The 21,875-nt window shown below is 38.9% G+C and overlaps 1 protein-coding gene across 3 annotated transcripts; it reads right to left on the bottom strand.

Moving 5' to 3' along the window:
- Positions 1-1,083: 1,083 nt before the first annotated feature.
- Positions 1,084-21,043, bottom strand: LUC7L3 (LUC7 like 3 pre-mRNA splicing factor). 3 transcript variants are annotated; one of them, XM_058038630.1, is made up of 12 exons: positions 20,855-21,043; positions 14,190-14,256; positions 13,205-13,244; positions 12,797-12,941; positions 11,716-11,790; positions 11,522-11,626; positions 9,492-9,653; positions 8,789-9,072; positions 8,093-8,253; positions 3,145-3,285; positions 2,934-3,039; positions 1,084-1,610 (listed from the first exon to the last, which is right to left on the bottom strand). In XM_058038630.1, exons 1-12 carry the CDS (start codon positions 20,951-20,953, stop codon positions 1,598-1,600), a joined length of 1,398 nt encoding a protein of 465 aa, XP_057894613.1. In that variant the 5' UTR covers positions 20,954-21,043; the 3' UTR covers positions 1,084-1,597. The 3 variants fall into 3 exon arrangements, with proteins under 3 accessions (XP_057894613.1, XP_057894612.1, XP_057894614.1); XM_058038629.1 differs by having other exon boundaries at positions 1,084-3,039; XM_058038631.1 differs by lacking the exon at positions 3,145-3,285 and having other exon boundaries at positions 1,084-3,039.
- Positions 21,044-21,875: the final 832 nt, after the last annotated feature.

The following is a 21,875-nucleotide window of genomic DNA, read 5'->3' as shown; positions in this document are numbered from 1 at the left end:
GAGGCAGAAAGGCACTGTTTCCTATGCTCTGCAAAACAGAATTTTCCTTCATCTTCAAAGCATTAAAGACTCCCCATGAGACATGTGAGAATCTGAATCCCAGGCTAATCTATGAGAGATTTTATAATTTTTATCATTTTTAGGTTCCTCATTTTATCATTTTTACTTTTGCAAAGTAAGGGGAAATGCAAATCCTGTAACAAGTAAGTGCAGTGGAAGGTACAAGACAAACATTTTCACTGCTGAAAGAGGCTGAGTCCTGTCTCCCAAGTTTCAAAAGGAGGAGGTGTTCATCTATGTCTCCAGTTAGAATTTAGTTATAATTTCACTTGCTCCCACCTTATTTTTTTCCCAAAACCACCACACCCAATCTCCATCCCCTGTGCCCATGTCTGGTTTAGAACAATAAAAGTCAAAAAAGGAACACGGCTGTCTACATGTGGTATCAAAACTAGCATTAGTGACCAGAGTAGATGCAGATTCCTCCCAAGTGCACTTCCACACACAGGCCAAATAAATCAGCATAAGTTACAATGGTGTTCTGTCCATGTCTGACTTTGGTTACATACACAGTCAAGGCCTGAATACTAATGGAAAAGATAATGCTCTTATTAAAGAATGTAAATTCATTGCCTTACAGCCAGAGCACTGACTAGTACACAATGCAGTTCTTTTCCAAAAAGAACCACTATTGCTTGCACTACAGCTTCACAGGGAAGCAGGAAGCACATTTCCCTGCCTGTGTGTCTGTTCTGACCAACTGCACAGGGCTGTTAATCAATACCCCAAACCAATATTGCAATGCAAATGTGAAGCAGTCTGAATGCCAGTCTCAGCACTGGCATTTCTCTAAACATGCTGTCAAAGTTGACCTGTTTTATAAAGAATTAATACTGCCATTTTTATTGCAAGATTTCTGTCATTTCTTAACCTACTGCAGCAAAAGGCACTTTCTGGGGAAGACGGTGAACGCAACAGCAGCTAACTGCTGCAAAAGTAAGCCTGAAATTAAATCCTGATAGAACCAAAAAAAACCCAAACCTACAAACAGCACAGAATAACTAAGCAGCCAAATTAATGAACTAAGCTTGAAGACACGAGAAATTTATTAGGAAAGAAGCTTATTTAATATTAAATGTTCAATGACAGAGACAATCAAATTTGTAACAGAAATTCAAAGATACTTTATTTCCATTTCTCATATATCAAGAAGCTAGGAATTGCTTAGTTGTAAAAATGGGATTCATTTTAGTTCAATTCACACAAATACTAAACATTTATTCTTGTGTTTTAAAGTCCAAGAATGAAAACTTGCAATTAAACACTGAGCAAGCCATGTGTTCAGGTTATGTTGGTTTCTTATCTTAAAAAGTCTTAAAGAAAAAGAAGGATACAGGACTTATATTCTCAGTAGCATATGTGCTATTATCAACACATCTTTTTGAACTCTGGGAGGAAACACCAGTCCTGAATTAAATTTTATTAAAAAAAAAATCTAACTCAACTTTATATTTTTCTATGCCACTACAGCTTTCTTTCACCTCATTTAAATGCAGATCTTCAGTTTAAGCTGTCTTCCACTATCTTCGCAGACTCTTCACATAGTAGTCCTATAATGCAAAATTTTGGGAGAACAGACGATTAGACAGCATTAGGAGCATTTTGTTTACCATTCCTATACACTCGCCCAGTTGTTAGCTGTCATCTTAACTCTACAAAAACATCACCATTGAACATGACTGGCATTAGAAGCAATGATGTAGCATTAATGGTTTAATATCAACATTAAATGTTTAAGAGTTCCTAGCATACATAATGCAACTACAGTAACAAATTATATTGCAAGAAGCTCATTTATCAGCTGTCACCTCCACTGTTAGTTCCTTATTTCAGGAATACAACTAAAGACCTTCTGTAAGAAAGCTATGTCAAGAGTGGGGAAAAAACTTCAAGTTACCCTTTCAATACATAATTGCCTATTGCTTAGCTGCTTAATTTCCCACAAATAGTTTCCAGCATACATTCCTGCCATCAACACTGCCATCATTTGGTGGCATCTGTCTCTGCACTTATATCTGCCTTACAAGCCTGTTACCAGCCATTCCACTCTTCTGTGCTATGGCTGACTGCAAAGTCTCCTACACAGTAGGAAATATTAAGCACATACCTCTTAAGGACTTGAATTGCATTGAAAGTAACAAGGCGAATATTATGTAGTGTTTATTGCATTTTAAACTCTTTAAAGATATCTAATTCTGGGCAGCACTGCATCCCTACACACAGTTGAAAGAAAATTCCATTCTGTTAACATCAGATTTACAGTATTCACACAATACACAAAAAGTCCTTTTCACTAGCTTCAAAATCAAAAACACAACAGTAAGCTTAAAGATTACAGGCAACAGCATTCAAACATGGATGTGGGTAGAGAAAGGAGTACCTGGCATGAGTACCTGCTTAGTTTGACTGAATCCTTGATTTTTAATTTGGCTTTTCATGGGCCGCTCACAACACCAACGCTGTGTGAGGTATGGTAGTCAGCTGCAATAATTCATAAACCCTACACTTCCATCAATCCAATGCTACTGGCTCTCGAGTTACAGAACAAACTGCATTAGAATGCAAGGCAATAAAGCAAAAAAACTAGAAACATCCTTGACAAAGAAATACTAGCAGTTTATATGAAAACAAAGTAGTCCAACATGTGCCTCAAATATTAAGTATTTAAGCAAAAGTTTCTGCTCATGTACCAACACAATATGGACTTAAATACAAAACCAGTTCAATTAAAAAAAAAAAAAGATAACAAAATCCCTAAAAATAAAAAAGGATAATTAATTTTTCTATGGTGACTATATTACAAATATGTCCCAAAGAGGCACACTAATGGGGGCATGAGTCTGCTACAAAATAGCTGAGACAAAACAATGTACCTCAAAACGTTTTGCAGGACTACACTGTCATTTCCTTCAGAAGGTGCTTTAGTTTGTCTTCTTACTTGACTTAGTTCCATCTTCATCTGTGCATACTTACGCTGCACTGTTAAACAGTAACAAAAAGCCCTAATCAAAGTTTGAAATAATGCACTTACCTCTGTCTGATCTGAGGTCATATCAGATCAGTTTTAATTGGACTGAGTGTCACCTTCAGATTTAATGTCTTCATTGGTCCCATTGACCTCATTCTTAGTCTCACTCTCCTTCGAGTCTGTATTTGTGTCTTCACTCTGTTTTTCTCGACTACTGGACTTCATACTACTTTTTTTATCATCAGATCCCCTCTTTTCTGCCATGAAAGAAGACATTGACCATGGATTTCAAAGTAAAAACAAACATTGCACACGTGAGATATATACTGCATACAACATGGGACAATTACATTCTATAGCAATAAGAGTAATATTCAAAAAGTTACAGAAATAGGCTTCAGACTACCATGCTGGAATGGAGAGGGGACAAAATAAAGGTAGAAGGAGACAGTATAGGATGGGGGAAGAGGAGAAAGGTCAGACCTCCTAACAGAGGCAGCTACTCAGCTCTCTGTCAAAATGAACAAATTGGAGGTAAAGAGGTTAGGCAGATGTGTAATTATGGTGCATGGCTTCCTTACTTATTATGGGACTCTTCTGGTCCCCACATTTTGATTTCTGATTGTGTATGGCTTGCTTTGGTTTATAATTTTTGTTAGTTATGGTTCTTGAAAAGGAATCAGAAAGGAGTGGTGGACAATGCTTGACTGCATAATCAAAGAAATTTATACTTGCCAATTAAAAACTAGCAATCTCAAACTATCAAATACTTTGGGAAATAATATTAAGCACTGACAGCTTTGAAGGCGGAGATCAGTGATCACCAAAATTAAATTTGAAGTTGCACATTTGTCAGCATTGTTAATTCTCAATTTTATAAAAACAGCAGTCATTTATAAACAACTCATTAAAAGGCCTTGGGGAGATAGCTTGGAAGATATATAAAAAGCAATTTTTTTTCAAAGGCAAAGAAACAGCAAGCTGTGGGGGAAGGAGCCCACAATTTGATCATGAATTGGGAAACTTACTGAAGCATTTGCTACACTAAAAACTCAATCTTCAAAGAAGGAAGGAAGCCAGAAGTAAAAATATTTCCATGGGAAGAAAAACATTCAGTATTAGAGCTGCGTGCCTCATCTGTAAATTCAGTATTTGCAAATTTAATAAAAATACCAATTCCTGCTGTATTATTTCACACCATAATATTCAACTCTTGCTCAGTACAGACACTCTGGAGAGAAAAAAGAAATCCAAAAAACCAACCTCTCAGATGTCATCACACAGAACAACATTCATGCTCTTTTTTCTGATTATTCCCTGCTATCTGGGCGATCAAAATAAATAATATAAATAGATAGATATATCCCTGACACAGGAGCACACAGATGGAACACTCTGAAAAAGCTATTTAAAATAACATTATCACCTAGACTGGCATAACACACTTTTATATTCCAGGATACAAAACAAGAAATTAAGCTTTAAAAGAGCAGCAACATTCCAACTTCTTTGCTTTATAAGACTACCAAAGGATAGGGTAAAGTCCTCACAGAGAAATGAGGGCAACTGCCTAATGACCACCAGTAGTGAGGATTCACCTGCAGCAGCACATCCAGTGCAGGGTGCCTGGAGCAAGCACACGGCAACATTACCCAGCTCACTGAAGGACTAAGTCAGTTTGGGTCTGTCTGCCCTCAATTTGGCAACTCGGCAGGTAGATTGCACTCTAACTAACCTTGTTAAAAAGTCTTCTTTTTGTGTCTTAAAGGTATCTCCGGTGCACACGTGGATCCACTGAGGAATAGTAGTCTTGTTTCCCCGCAGAGGACTAGTAGTCAGTCCAATAATCTTATCTTCTGTCCTATGTAGATATGGTAGATCTTAATAGCCCTATGGATGTGCAGTGTGCAGGGTTTTGTTCTGTCTTGTTTGTGTCTTGAATATGGTCAAGAGGATAATTTTGTTCAAGGTTAAAAAAAACTGTGGTATGAAAGATCAAATTCTTCTAAAAATTTTAGTATTAAAATAGGTATACCATACCAAACCTCCAGTTTGCCAAGCAGAACTGAAAAAGTGTATTCAACAAATAGCCCAATAACTTTCCAACCCCTAGAGTATATGCAAGAAGTTAAGTTCCCCCACTGTATTTTTAATCAGTAAGAGAGAAAGCATATAAAATTAGTTTGCTGTTGGAACTGGATGTATTATTTCAGCTGTAATCTATTAGGTATAATCACATTCATACTGACTTTGCTTCCTGATTAAACACATGCACATTTTTCTGACTGAGTTTATGTGGGCAACTGGGATGTGTTTTATGAGAATTCTTATCATGACAAAGTGAATCGCTTTACTGTTCAGAAAATCAAACATAATATCCAGTATTACTGAAGTGTTCTGGCAGTATTTGCTGAGGTTTAATCACTAACATTAAAACATGATCATAATTATTTTTATATAAGTATCAGAATCTAGATTAGGGAAGACAGAAAGCCAAGCCAAAGTGGTCTAGAGGCCCATTCCAGTATTAACTCTTCATAAAATGAAGGTACTTGGAAAATAATTTTTGTTTTATTAAAACCCCCTATTTATTCCATCTGCTCTGAAGTTTATTTACTTGAACAGTAGGTGCACTCTACTGGTTTATATTAAGCTAAGGCTCAGCTGGTGTTTATGGCTGGTGGCTCCTTTCTTTAGCAAAGGTATCTCTGACACTGAAATCTGTGTCACAAAGCAAGTGCCCCATTTTTTGCTTTTTCTTTTTTTTTATAACCTTGGTTGCCGTCTTCTATGATATCTTAGTGAACAAGAAACCAGGACTTCTGAATTTTCAAAAGTGTGGGACTAATTTAATGTGCAATTGTACACAAGTCTTGGTAAACTGCTCCTTGGGGTTTTTTTTCTGTGTTAATATTCATGTTTATAAAGCAGTCTGAGATATCCAGATGAAAGGCACTACCATGAGTAGTTACAGCCTTTGCTGCTTACTTTTACAACTGCAGATCAGTGGTGGCTAATAAAGACAAGTAGATTCTGAAGACAAGATTCCCAATGTAGTAAGTTAAGATTTAAATTTGAAGTTACTATTGTGCAAAAGCTAGACACTTCAAATACATGACTCTCTAAAAGCTTTATTCTTAACTACCTATCTACAGCCACATTGCAAATATGACAATGCAATGGTGCTTACAGTTTCAGTACTGAAATTCAATGTTGCCTTAGTAATTATTATTGGGTTTGGTTTTTTCCCTCCTTCCTTCCCTCCTCTTTTGTATTTTTGTCTGTTAGAAGACTTTCCCAACAAAGGGAAAAAATCACAAACTTCTTCAGCATTACAGTCCTGTTCTAAGGCTTATTTGTGCTTTTACAAATGTTAGGATGGCACAGTCAAAAAAAAGTAATTGATTTTCCCAGGTGGGATTTTCATCACAGCTCATAGCACCACCTCACTGTTCTCATTTCTGGCGGAAGAAAGCAGCAAGCAGAAAACAAAACAGCCAGCAAGGAAATCAGTCAAGTTAAAACTAAAAATACTTGAGACGTTGAAGAGAGTTCACTAGCTCCTCTATTTATGGGAAGATTAATGAAAGAACTGAAAAGCTCAAAACCAGACCAAATTTGAAGAAATAAGAAAACAGTTATTTATATGCATAGATAACAAACATTCAGGAGAATAGGACATTCTTCACCAAGTACCAGAAATCTGTTCATAAAGCAGGCAAAAAAATCAGGTAAGAATAGTAACAAATGGACACATACAGGCTACAACGCTGAATCTGAGTTTAAAGCCTGCACATCATTTCCACTGCCAATCAGCAAGCAACAAAACCCACTCTCTTACATGGCAAAGGAAAATGAGAGAAGAATCAATACTGAAGGTGTCCCATAATATAAGCCAGAATAATTGAAATAGTTCAAGGAAGTCAGGGAAGAGAAATACATGAAGCATCACCAACATTTTGGCAACTAATCCACTGGATAAATACAGAGAAGGGTCAAGCAGACAGGCCTATGCAACCCAGACACATGCACAGAGCACCTTTCATTCCAGAGAACCTCAAAAGTACCTTAGAAACACAATTGTTTCATCCATTATTGATGATCAGCCCATGAAGTGGGGTGGCTGTTTCGGACTGGCCATTAGTCAGCTCCCCACCAGAGCCAGAAGTATTACGTTCCTATAGAAGTTCCAAAAGACTTTTAAAGGGGGAAATTTAGCAGTGAATTAGTATCTTCTTCTCACAGAATGTGAATCTACAGTGTTCTCACTGTAGCTCTTTGTAATCCTACCTAAAGTTTCTGAGCTTCAGCCTCTGGTCACCGTGAATGCTGTGATACATGGCGCCTACAGCTACAAAACTGCTTCAAAAACTAACACAGCTTTCTGTTCAGACTCACCTGAATACTGACAAAGCAAGACTCACTTTGCTTAAACAACAAACAAAAAAAAAAACAAAAGGAGAAAGGTGCGGGGGGAAGAGCAGGAGACTGGGGAGAAGGCATAAATTGTCATTTAGAGCATCACAGGGATTCTGCAGTATTTATCTTGAACTGCATTTATAGATTGGGGAAAAAAAAACTTAAAAGCACTGTTAAAAGAATAAAGGAAACATGATAGTGTTGGGAATTAATAGGTCATACAGGTGAGAAGCAAAGTACCAGCCCCCCACAAAACATGTACCTGCAAAGGGTAATTGCAAATATCCACTACGAGTAGGAATATAGGACATTCACTCTTAGAAAATTATGTTTACAGGCTTATGCTTTTCTAAAGGTAAACAGGTCTTAAAATATATAAAAATCCTTGCACACTTCATCTGCAGGCAAACTGCAACAGGTAAGAGAAGGACACTGGGGTGTAGGTATGCACACACATGTAGTGACAGTAACTGGGAAGAACAAAATCCTTCAAATTGCTTACAGCAACACACACACCTCTCAGAATGAGGTCTGATTTGGTACTAAGAACTTTCAGGCACTCACTGAAAAGCTAACAGCTTTTGAGACTCTAAGAAAAGATTCATTTCAGAACTTGCTAAGAACTCAGTCCTTACACAAACATACCTTTTTCTTTTGACTTCCTGTCTTGTTCTCTCTCTCTGCTTTTGCTTCTGTGCTTGTAGGATTTTCGATCCCGGCTTTTTGACCGTCTCCTGTCCCTACTACGAGACCTGTGTTTCCTTTCTGATCTATCATGGCTTCTGCTTCTCTTCCGATCACGACTCCTTAACATTCAGACAGAATTTCAAAATGTAAATCTCAGCTGCTATTCTCTATCTCAGAATATACAACAGTAAAACAGCAGCACTTTAAAATACAGTGATTGCCTGCAGAAACCAAATCTTAACATATTGTATAGAAATGTTTCCCAGTACATAAGAAATATGCCTCTTTATTTACTGAAACACTTAACTACATAGTTTAAAAGTATCTACAACCATGAAATAAAGACTAGCTGAAGGAAGAAACAAGAAACCGTATTTTTGGGGAGCATTCTTTGTTTGCTGGAAGCTCCCTCATAAAGCCGCTTCCACCACTATGGTTTCATCTTCCAAAAATGGAGAGAAGACAGCGACACTCAGCAAAAACTTGTTTATCCTTAGAACCAATAAGGTATGTCTTCACTTGAGAAGAAACACCTAAGTGAAGCTAACAAATCATTGATGTTACTCAGGCTGACAGGAAGTCCCCACAAGACTTTTACCTTTTGGAAATTTACCTGAAAATACTTAAGAGACACACAGACACACACAGAGGTACCTGCTTCGTCTTCTGTCTCTGCTTCTTGACCTTTTGTGGTCTCGTGAGCGGCTGCACCTCCTGTCAGATGTCCTGCTGGAATGCCTGCTCCGCGAGCGGCTCCTTTTACGTCTCTCTCTATCACGAGCCCTCTCTTTCTCCTTTTCCTCCTCTTCACGTCGTCTCTTCCTTTCCCGCTCTTCTCTTTCCCGCTCCCTCTCCTTCTCCCTCTCTTCTCGTTCTAGCTTCTCTTTTTTCAACCTCTCATCACGGTCAGGCTCTTCTGTTCTTTTTCGTAACTTTTCCTTAAAAAAAGAAGTTCATAGGAAGAAATGAAGACTACTCAAGACACTTAAGCTTACAGATTCTGAGGATGTAAAAGCCTAAACTTTTAAAACAGGTCTATTTTATCTTCCAAACAAAGGACAGTACTTCCTAAAATCCCTGAAATGCAAATCCTTTGTCTTGCAGAACCTTTTTTTGCTTGTCACTCTCACAACAGAGGCCACACTACATTTTCCTAAAAAGACCATAAAAATTCCAACCTGAACCAACATCATTGCTTGTGTCTATGTCACAACAAATTACATCAGTGAAAGCACAGTGCAGGATTCCATTTCTTGGGAGTGTTTCACCTTCTTGAGAAAATTCACTGGACAGCCTTTTATGTACATCAGGAAACCTCCAAGCACTTTTCATTTCAATAACTAGAGGAAATACTTACTTTTAAATCTTCTACAGTAGCTTTTATTTTGGCATAACCCATGTGCTGCTTTCCCATTAAGTGGTCATCTACCCTCGACTGTGCATCTCCTACAATTAAAAAGGCTCCACAAACTTCACAAACTTCCATTTGTTTTTCCTGGGCTGCAAAGCTCTCAATTGTCTGAAAAAGAAGAATATTTGATACGGCAAAGGAGAAGTTTTAGTCAGTGAAGAGGTTTATGACTCTTTGTTACTGTTGTCAAATCCCAAGCTCTACTGGAAGTTGAAATCACATCTGCCTGCTTTATCTTTGGTGCACTGCACCCCATCACAGTAAAGAGGGAGAGAAGAGGCCACCCTATGCCCATTCCCACATGGAAGGAGCCCATGAAAAACCACAGAACCATTACTCACTGCATTAACATGCACACAGTTGTATCTGCAACTTCCTTGCAATATCAGAAAAATTAAAGTTTTAAGTTTTTCTTGTAAAGCTGTTTTAAGATATCTTTGGCATCAACTGAAATGTCAGGAGCTGCATAACTACCATGGAATACACATCAAGGAATCAAAAGGCTAGAATACTACATCAAGAAAAACAAAAATAAAAAAAATACTGGCTTCTATTTAAAAGTATGGTGGTCAAATTAAACCACTTGTTTCAACAGACATATGAGAAGTACACTGAAATTTCAACATAAGCCCAGGTTCATGAATCATACAGCATGGACATAAACATGCTGTGTGCAACATTTAAGAATTCTTAAAAAAAAATAATTATGCCTATCAACATTTTTACAAGTTTTTACTTCATTAAGTATACCCCCAAAAAGTAAAAACTAACAATAGTCCCACATATACATCTCAAAAAGTAACCACATTTTAAAAAAATTAAGGTATTCATCACATCTTTAATATGCTTCATTCTCCCACAAATCAAACACTTGTTAAGAGAACACATCAAACATTAAAATGCATTCTTAACTAACAAAAGAAGATAATAAAAATCACACCACAAATAAAGTCAAACAAAGCTTTATATGTTCTTAATTTCTTAAACAGCTGTTACAAAACCCAATCCACCAATTTTTAAGCATGTTTCAAATAACACACAAGCAAAACTATCCCTATTAAATATATCCTTATTTTAATAAAAAAACCTTAAAGCAAAACAAATTAAGTCCTTTCCCAATTAGTCATTTAAAGCAAAAAGTATGCTTCAATCTCTTCAAGTAAAAAAATTGAGTCCCAATGAAAAACATCAAACCATATCACACCCAAGAACATGTTAACAAGACAAAGTTCAAATTAACCTCCTCAAAACTATTACACCTTTAAAAAAACTTTTGCTATGAAAGCATTTCTACTAGAATTATCAGTTTTTTTAACAAAAACAAGATCTCTTAATTATAAACAAAACCAACAACAAAATTTTCAAACTTTTAATCCTTCCAGCCACTGTTTCAATAAATTGTAATGAAGAACTCTTCACTGTTACATAGAGCAACAAGAGCTCTTAAAATATGGTACAGACATAACTGAACTTAAGAATTCCAAATGAATTCTTAAAACAAGAATCTCAATTTGAGCATTTAATTAAATGCCAAAATAAAAATCTTTAAACTTAAGCTTCTTTTTTATTAACAAGAACTTGATACTTAACATATTCCCTCTGGTTTATGTAGCTCTGAGAGTCAGCCAGATGCTGTCACAGCCCTGACTCAAGCACTTTCTGTAACAGCTTCTCTAACAGTATAATTCTAGTGTAGAGGTCACAGGGCAAAGTTTAAATGAGACCTCAACTAGAGGAAGGTGAAAGCTCTCCTCCAGGACTGCTGGGTGAGTAATTTCATAATTTGTGTGCAGGAAGCCCACTCCCAAGATAGAATGCCTAATCAATACACTGGATTAACACAGCCAAACGTCCTGTTACTATGTAATGAATTCTACACAGACCTTGCATGCCTTCAGTGGAAGGACATGGTTATTTAGAATGTACTGTGCACCAAACTTTGATATGTCTCACAGAACTATGAACACATGACTTACTGAAGTCGTAGACCTCAGCAGCTCTCTCTCTTCCTTTAACTGTTCAACAAGTTTCATCATTCCTTGTGCTTCTTCCACCTTTCCTTCTGAACCTAGTTCTTCAATCTAAAAGGCAATAAAAACATTAAAAGTTTATTTTTTGATCAAGTAACAAAAGCAAGTGATCTCTCTCATGGGGGTTAAAAACCTCTCACCTGTTGAAGCAGTACATCAATTTTGTCAGTTAACACCTGAATCTTCTCTTCGTTTTTACCAGTAGGTCCAGCTCCCTGGAAAAAGTGCAAGAGTGACTTGAGGCTTTTTTCTTTCCTTGTTGTTTTTTTTTTTTTTCTTTTTCTTTTGTTAAAATAGCTTAAACACACAAATGTATGTCTTCTCATATTCCAGAGACACTTTAGGAATAACCTCCCCAGGCCTCTTCTCCCATGAGAAGCTCCTAATAATGTCTAGTCTACTATAAAACACTCCTCGACACAACTTACTCCACCCCTGTTAAGTCTAGTCACACTAATTCCTCCCAGTTCAACAAAAATGTTCAAGATCCTGGCCCATAAAAAGCAAGAAAACTGTATTCAAAGTCCTAACTTTAAACTCTGACACTCCCATGCAGCTATTACATATCTTTGCAGACATTTGATTATGACTCAGAGGTTCTGTACACTTTACATTTCAAACTCTGAGTAAAATGCAAAAAGAATCTCACTTCAAAGATGTACTTGTTAGCAGTGTCCTCTCTGCAGGCTGCTAGAACAGACTTTTTGCTGCACTCCCAACTCTGCTCCACAAGTGGCATCTCTCAACTTGACACTGTCCACAGCTCCTTCTGAAGCAACTGGACTTTGTACAGAACAGTGAGGTGGGGCAGCAGAAAGAGCAAGGCTGTCCTGGCAGTCACAAAACTCAGAGAGCACAGGCCACAGACACTGCTCCAAATCCATCATGGGGAGATCACAGCTTGCTAGTGCAGGGAGGGAGGAATGTGCAACTAGAGGAGAGAACATAAACTGAGGTTGTCAGGGTAAAGGCAACACCTGACAGGTAGAGAACAGATACTCATTCTGAGGAAACAAGAGATGGTGAGAACAGAGAGGGCTCTTGGTGACTCTGGAGTCACCTGCCTTGTCTATTAATGCCAGATGCAATCTGCTGGCTAACAGGCAAAAAATCTGAATTCATCAAGAATCTTCTGGGTAACAGTAAGTTTCATCTGAATAGGTAAGACCCTGAAGATCCTATCTACAGGAAAAGCTGCCTCGCTGACTCCTGCAGACTCACCCCAGAAGACTGTTGGTTCTGTGAGAGAGCCAAACGAGCGTGGCCCCTGCGGATCCTGCGCTCCACCTCTGCAAGCAAGCTCTGCAAATAGCGCAGGAAATCCCTCTCATAGCCCACCTTCATGAACCGAGAGCTCTTCTCATACCTGAGAAAAGGTTTTAAAAATGAGAGCTCACATAAATCTGTAATAGATGAAAACTAAGTAACAAGACACACAGTATTATAAATTCTTGCTCACAGTAAGAGAATATGATATATTTAAATAAGTAAATTTTTATTTAAATAAAAATTTAAATAAATTTTTGCAAATAAAAAGAGCAAGTAATTTGTAATGTTTGGGCTGCTATTAACAAACTGCAAAGATACCAGAAACTCCATTTACTTTAACATATCAAACAACAAACTTACTGTTTGCGTAGATTTTCATCATGAATTTTTTCACAAGGACCTAAGAAGACAACACAAAAAGCTTAAGTTTGCATTCCTAAATGTTGTACTCATATTCCACCAACATTTGTTTGTGCATCATGACAGAACAGAACTATAAACATTTCACAAAGACTTTTATGCTTCTGCCATTCTGCTTCCTTTGCTTGGAGCTTGAAAGACACACTGAAGAAAAAGAATGCCAACATCATTAGGTAGTTATAAAAAAGAGACTCAACATATGCAGTCATGATAAAAAATAAAATTTCCAGATCAAGTTTTACATCAGTAAATACAAACAATGTAATATCCTAAATACCTGGGGCTTAAAAAAAAAAATAGAAAAATTACATATGAAGGGAAATTTCATCAGGCACTTTCTAATTTCCAGGGTTCTCTGCAACACAATGGCAACTTAAAACAGATCTTCAGAGTAAATTAGGAGGTATGTACCCTGGGCTCATGAAGGTGACCGTGTTAAAATTCCTCACGTTCCCCAGACTCTCAAACTCTGTAACAGACTTAGAAACTAACACTAAGACAAAAAGTCTGGTTTTGCTAAGTTAACCTCTCCAAAATATATACTATATGTAGCCATCAACTACCAGCAATTGAGAGCTGGCCTTTAGAAATAACTATTACAGTAAGTGAGTCTTTTACTTTAGGTAAAGCAGCTCAACAGTATGTCACACAAAACTGCCACTTGAACAGGAGAAAAACACCCCACACCCAGCAACTTAGCTTACATAGTAAGAAAAAATTTTTAAGAAGCCTTTCAACTTAGACAAAGTAGGATCTGGGATAAATATTACTTTTACCACACTGTATCACTGGCAACCCTTGAAATGAAAAAAAAAATAAAATAAAAAAATCCAAGTGTTTTGACAAAGCAATTAACAATAAAAACATAGTTTGCAAACAAAAATTACTTTTCCGTGAATAAAAGTGTCATGACTTATAAACTTACCTAAATCAGAACGGGTGTTTGTAAATAACTCAGCTGGGCAAAAGCCACAAAGATAGTATTTGCAAACCTGACAGAAGAAAGAAACAGGCATCATTTTTTGTCTCTCGAATTGAAAATTTTATGCAATTGCTTTTTATACTAAAACACAAAGTTTCAGTGTCAAAGTTTCCTTTGAACATAGTAAAATTTCTAGAAATTTTACACACCCTTTATCTTTATACACCCTTTATCTTTATATTTCATGGCAGCAGTAAGTGCTACAAGATGCACTTTGATGACAAAACACTAAAAATCTTACTTTTCCTTGTAACAGTTCTTAATTCTACCACTAAATCTAAATATTTAAGATTAAAGTGTCATCAATTTATAAATATTAAATATTTAATATTTCCAAATGAAAGGAATGAGATCAGAATGGACTATTTAGTAAGTTTCAGTGAAATTCTTAGCTGTGAAAAGCAACAAGAGGTGAGAAAAACTGGCATGGAAGCATGGAACATGGGACTACTCTGTGTTCAGCCTTCACTTCCTCAGAGCTACTGGCCTGGAGAACCCGAGCTACCTGCACTAAAACATCTGGTACTATCCCAAGGACTTTGATGGCAATTAAAAGACAGAATTATCCAGAAGCTTTCCCACACCACTGTTCTTACAATTCCCTATTTTAAGAATGATAGCCAAGACATTATATAGCTCTTCAGGCAGAAAAGGCATTCCTTTTAATCTGGTTTCCTGCAACTAGAAAGAGTTTGGTTTGCTTCTCCACAGCCTGGTTTTACATTATCGAGTCAGGTTCTCTTTCTGATAACAAAAAAAGACCACCAGAAATTTCAAAAACCCAAAACCCCACAAACCTGTTATTCTAGTCAATAAATACTTAACATATTATGGGTAAAACCAGCTTTTGTTAAAAAGATGATTGACCCTCACCCATGAGCATGAGCTTAGCTAGTCAAGGTGGTCAGTTCCTGAAGTTCATGACACAGAAATATCTCCTGTCTATCAATCAGAACGCAAGGGTAGAATCAGACATACTTTCATCCCAAACTTAATAAATAATCATAAATAATTAACTTTTCACTAGACCCTCCCCACAGATGTGACTGCCATTAATTAAGGTGTAAATCCAAAACTAGCCTGGACGTTCTTCCAACACCTCCTTTACATGACATCAATTTAAATTTTTGCAATCTAATAACTCTGAACACATTACAGCCTAGTTCTAATCTTCTCACATACCCTGTGAACAAAGACTTGGACTATCTTATCTCCCAAGATACAGACTGAAGTATCTGAAGAAATGAGGGTAAGGACTGTAGCCCCAAACACCACCACCTCACTAAAAAGCCTGTGATACCCATTGATCAAATTAGACCAGCCTGATTTATTTTTCCAAGCTAACTGCCAGACTGCAAATCAGCCTCCGGAAGTTCAAACTCTCCTGACTGCTTTGCAGATTCCTCAGAGAAACAATCAGGCTTTCTGTTAACAAACCATGGAAAAGAAACACCAACAAATCTCTTATTATGTCATTTGAATACTTCTCCCTTGATTTGGACACTGGTACCTATCTGAAGCAATTTAACAAGAATAGTTAAGAAAACATGTGAAGTGACTTTTTTTTTTTTTCCTTCTCAGAAGGAAGGAGAAAGTTATTGGACCAAATCTGATTTCAGAATCTGCTCTTCTTGGAAAGCTGCAATATCCCTTGTTTTACTACAGTTACTTCAAAGGAGCAGTTTCTGGGATGGATTTTTCTGTTCAGTTTTTCTGATGGATTTTTCCACAGAACTGTAATTTGTCTATACATTCTCTTCTTCTTCCATTTTCTCATACTCACATCCAGGTATAAGGATCAGTGGAAAGACATTTCCCAAAAAAATTCAGAGAAGGATTAAACAATTTCTTAAGACACAGCACAGTAATGACAGTCTGACCACACCAAATAATTAAAGGAGTTGTAGACTATCTTCTATCAACCAAAAAATTAAAAACTGGCCTGTAACAGTTTAGAAACTAGTAGTAACAAAAGAAGCAAAGGAAAAATTAGAAGTATGATGAACAAAGCAAGACACCCATCCTCAATAAAACCAGAAAGAACTACAATTATTACGAAACAGCACTACTAGGAAAAGCCTCTTTTTATGAACTGATTACAGCTAAAAGTTGGAAAAACCAGTACTAAAATATGAGGTTAAAAAATGTCCTACACTGTATTAATTATTTATATATTAAAAACCCAAAACAAACACAAGCTATATCAAACAAACAAAAAAACCTCAAACCCAAAATAATGATAAAAACCACACACAGAGCAAAAAGCTGCCATAATTTTCTTCTACAAGCTCTAGATGCTGCCACTCTAGCACTATGATGGTACTCAGTGTATTTCTTGACATTCTCTCCTAGGAAGCAGCCTGCAGAGAAATACTCACTTCAGAGTGGTTCAGACTACCGTGGCTGAAGCAATTTTCTTCCCCTCTCATACCCATTTCATTATGCTCTTCAATTTCATATGCTTCAACAGGAAAATACAACCTGCTGGAATTCTGCAGAATCTTGCAGGTATCACTCCAGCTCAGCTTCATACAGTGCAACATCTGCCTTCCCAGGCTGAACATCAACCTTACTTAGCACTTTCCATCAATCCTAAGTAATCAATGGTGAGTGGGAACAGTAAGGGCCAAGGAATGGTTTAAGCATCATGGAACCATTGAAGGACTGAAACAGATGTGACTGACGAGCTTCAGCTGGCATCACTCATCCGTGGTTTATCAGTATCACTGCACTGATCACAAGCAATATGAAAACACATTCCACAACAGGCAGTTTGGTGGGAGTAACCACCAATGCAGGTAACGAGCATTTACTCCTTTTGCAGAGTTATTCTGCCAGCTCTGCTAGCGAGCAGGTGCAACAGACACGTGTCAGGGTCAAAGTGCTGCTGCAGGATAAGCCTTTGAGACAGCCTGGGTCTCAAAGCCCCTGAGTGCTCAAACTTTGCTAAGATGCTACAACAGGGATGCTGGAACTTTCCATTTCTTCATCGCAAATTCACTAATCCCTGAAATCTCTAGCAGGTGGGAAAGCAGCATCCTTTACATCCAAATGCACAAAGTTAACGGCAAGAACTGCAAGCTCAACCAGAGTTTGGGAAGCAGTTCAAAGCTGTCCCATGTAAAGAGGCTATTAACAGCTCTATATTGTTAGTGCTTCTACATTAACATGTTTCTCTTCTGCAAGAAATTTATTTACTTGTAGAGAAGTATCTCTCTAACAGTAATAAACAATTACAAAAGCAAATTCCTTTAGAAAGACAATTCCTAGTAAAAAGGCTGAGAATAAAATTCAGCAGGCTGAGGCTTACACATTAAAAACTAGTAAATTCCTTCTCATAGCTGAGTTCTTTGAATCCATTAAAGCTCACAGGCAGTAGATATTTTAAGAGCAATGTCCACCCACCCAAATCCAAACAAACATCAGCCCTTCTCCAGAATCCACTCTTGAAGATAAATGTTATTTGTTGTAGGAAGAGTATTAGTAATGAAAGGTTAAGTCCTCTCCCTCCATCCCCTGGAGGATTAAGTCCTTAAATTCTACCTAGATATAAAGCAATTTAGGTTGCTGGCATTATAAAAGCACAACACATAAATAGCTAAAATCATGCCATCATACTCTGAATACAAAGCAACATTTTGAGAAACTGCATCATCAGAGGTGATTGCTCACAGCTGTTTGTCCCTAACAGCTCTTCATCCCTTTCCACTTTCTGAAAACCCTGAGTTTGCCTTGAAGAAGCATTAAAATTTCAAACCTTACAGGAGCAGGGGCAGCCCATGCTGTGCATCTTGTACTACAGAACAGCCTCAGAATTCTTATGCAACTGCTATTTCTGTAAGAACTTTTTCCTTGCCTTGTGCAAGCAAGCAGCATATTAAAGCAGGAAGGTGTGAATCAATAAAGAAATACATTTTGTCTACAAAATGATATGATAGTAAGCAGAAAGACTAAAATACACGATACTAATAATTTCTTCCTGCACACAAAGCCTTTTTGCCAAAACCAGGACTGATCACCTAAAGACATGCCATCATACTGAAATATACCACAACTGGAATTCCAATTTTTAAAGATTAAAGGCTTTAATCATGTCAAAGTTTTATAGTAAGAACTTAAGCTCTAGAAAAACTTTTATAATGTATGATCTACATGTTTCATTGGCACTGCAAATAAATCACACAATGAGCTATCACACCCTCTGCTTCCACACTTTCCACTTCCATCTTGTATTTCACCGCACCTTCCAGTTTCTGAGAGCCACATGGACACAATCTCCAAAGAATAAGCAAAATACAGATGAGCTTCTTGGTAATCTTCCACATTCAAAACTGATGAAATGTGACACAAAATCCTACGCTATGGGATCAATACAACATGCTGGCATTGAGCAGGTTGCATGCTGATCAATGTCTAATCTCAGAAGAAATTACATTAGCAGATGTGTTTCACCTGAAAAGCAGGACAGCCGGCAGAGGAATTAATGTTACCATCTGAACCTTATCTGCATTTCCTGTCTTTTGAAACATGTCAGCATTGCAAATTTAATCTTTAGGTGACAAAGAAAGTCAAAGTGAGACACGTGTTTAACGGCAGTAATTGTTAGGGTTTATGACCTCAGCGGACTACAGGAATCTAGGAAAACATTCCTTGCAGAAAGGTTGTATTTAATCCTAAATCAAAGCAGAGCGAACAGCAGCAGATCCTGCAGGACTGAAGGCTCAACCCTAAGCCTGTAACTTTCCCACTGCTCTCAGACACAGGACAGTGCTCCTTTTCTGAACTGTCAGAGGACTGGGAAGGAGAGACAAGGCCCTGGTTTTGTATCAACAAAACTGAACAGCTTAAGAGACTGAGTCATTTGGTTACAGTCAAACTCTACAGCCTAAAGCCGTAAGCGAAAAGAAAAACTGAAAATACTCTGTGATTTGTTCAATTGAAGATGAAGAAGGTAATCTGAACTTACTAAAAGCGAATGATGGGGAAAACAAAAACCAACAAAGAAGTCTTTCTCATCTTAACAAATAAACCAAACCAATCACCTTATCTGTTCTACCTGGGCCAACACGGCTCAAGCCATTCACCTTGTATTCCATGTATTTCATCTAACTCCTCCTTATTTTAAATTCACAGTCAAAGGAAAGTATCTAACCGAACACTCAAGTGAATTATTTTCTTAATAAACTAAGTCTAGAAACACATAAACAAGGCCATGAAAACTTCCTGAAATCATGATTTCTTCCTGATGTGCACTTCTTATCTACAGAGCAGCATTTTTCTAGGGAAAGAATGGTTCCTCACACTTGAAAACTCTAAGGTAAGATAGGTATTGGTCCTTAGATCATACAAACTCAACCATTCCAAACAAATTCAAACAAGTATTACCCTCCTTTATAATGACCTAAATCCCATATAAAAACATGAAAACATGTCTTAGATTAACATGATTTAATGCAAGCATTTCTCCCTCCCCCCAAATAAACAACAACACAGGGGGAGGAGCTAAATGCTTTGTGCAGCTTTAACCACAGAAATCCCTATCATTCAAGACATAAATTATTGTGACACTTTCTTTTAACATACATCATTACGGAAAAAAAGGTATGAAAGGGAGAAAATAAAATTTAAAAATTCCTGTGTTCATCTCTCCCAAAGCAGCAGCTATAGGAATTCTGTAGGTACCACTGAGTTTTCCTGAAATAACTTACAATGCAACTATAATAGCCAAAACTAACTCATCATTCATTAAAGCTCAACCAACTGGAGAAACCCCAATTAATAATAATAATAATAACAACAACAACAACAACGTTGTTCTGTTTGGGCTACTTACTGCAGAAAATGAACAAACACCATATTAACAAAAGTACGCCAAGTACTCCTAAACAGCAGGCTTGTTCAGGATAGTGTCCGTCCCCCCCTCCCAAGAAGATTCTTCTGAGTGAGGAAATACAGAAAGAATCAACCTTTTCTTAATCAAAAGTCTTATGATTTTTCCTTGTAGTACAAGCTCCAGACATTAAACTCGGTCGCGCGTGCCTTTCTTTTTCCTCCCCCAACACCATCCTCAGGAAGAGATCCAGATACATTTATCTCCCAAACTCGAACATCTGTCTCAACCCCCTTCGTGCAAGTCAGCAGCTTCCACTCTGAAGTGCTGAATTCCTTTAGCCGCCCCGGGAGACCCCAGCCACCAGCAGCTCTCTGGAAACCCCCGTTCCCGTTAACGGCGGCAGAGCCTTCCCCCGCAGACACCCAAACAGCGGGGCTGTCCCTCCTGCAGCCCAACAACAGCCCGGCTGTGTCGGGATCTTCCTCCTCCTCCTCCTCGGTGAGACTCGGCGCCGGTCCCGCGCACGGCCAGGGCCGGCCCGCCCCAGGCCGCCATGCAGGGCCCAGCGCGGAGGGCCCCAACCCGCACCCCGACAACCCACGCGGAACCCCAGCTCTGGCCGGCACGTCATGCCTTCCCTCTTCCCCCCTTCTCCCTCCTTCCCGCAGTTGTCCCTGGCCAAGAGAAGCCGCCCATGTCGCTCCGACAAACCCCCGGCTCCGCGCAGTGCGCGAGAGCAGCGGAGGGAGGAAAGAGGCGGCCCCGCTACACTCACACTCTCGTGGTCCCACCGCACGTTGCTGCGCTTTTCATCCGGGGCCAGGTTCCTGTCCCTGCCCATGAGCTCATCGAGGAGCTGGGCGGCCGATATCATCGTGAGATGCAGGCCGAATCCCCCTCGCCAGACACCAGCTCGCCGCCCACCTCGCCCCGACAACCCGCGCCGCGCCTGACGGAGACAAAATGGCGGCGGTGGCTGGCCCTGCCCACAATGCACCGCGCGGGCCGAGCCCGCCGTGCCCCGCTCCCTCACGGCGCCTCCGCGCTGCCCAGCCCGAGCAGGCGTGTGGCGCGCAGGAAGAACGGGGAGTCCCCACAAATACCGGAACGCGGAAGCACCACAGTCGCGTGTGGCTCCGCGTAAGGGGCAGCGGGTGCCACACAGACGGTGTCCTGCCCAGTGAGGTGTCATTACAAATGCTGTCCAGCTCCGTGTGGTATCACTGCAGATGGTAACTTGTCACGACAGAGAGTGTCCAGCCCAGTGCGGTGTCCGAATGCAGGGACACAGCACAGAGACAACATGCTAGTGGCCTAGCTGGTCATGGCTGGAGGCTAAGGACACGGGCCTGAGCACAGCTGAAGCAGTGTCATTGTCCCCTCTCCATCCTGGCAGGAGAAAGTCACCCAAACTGCTCCTGATGCGCTCCTTCCGAGTCCCTGTTCTGAGTGCTGCCAGCTGCGCATCTTCACACAGGAATTCGGGGAATTGTAGGATCGTTATGGTTGGAAAAGGCCTCTAAGATTATCCAGTCCCACCATCACCACACTCACTAATAAACCATGTCCTCATGTGCCATATTCACACATTTTTCGAATGCTTCGAGGGATGGTACCACTACTTCTCTGGAAAGCCTGTCCCATGCTTCACAGGTTGAGGGAGAATAGAAGTCCTGCAGATGTAACAAAAATCTTAGTCTTTGACCTTGGAAGCCGCTCACTTTGTTTACTTTTCTAGATGTTACTTTGTACTCAATATATACTGAATTTCACATAGCAATTGTCAACTATTTTAC

This window comes from Melospiza georgiana, chromosome 21, assembly GCF_028018845.1.
Source record: "Melospiza georgiana isolate bMelGeo1 chromosome 21, bMelGeo1.pri, whole genome shotgun sequence".
NCBI classification, from domain to species: Eukaryota; Metazoa; Chordata; class Aves; order Passeriformes; family Passerellidae; genus Melospiza; species Melospiza georgiana.
Note: the sequence above shows the minus strand (reverse complement) of the source record. Positions and strands in the feature narration are given on the sequence as shown.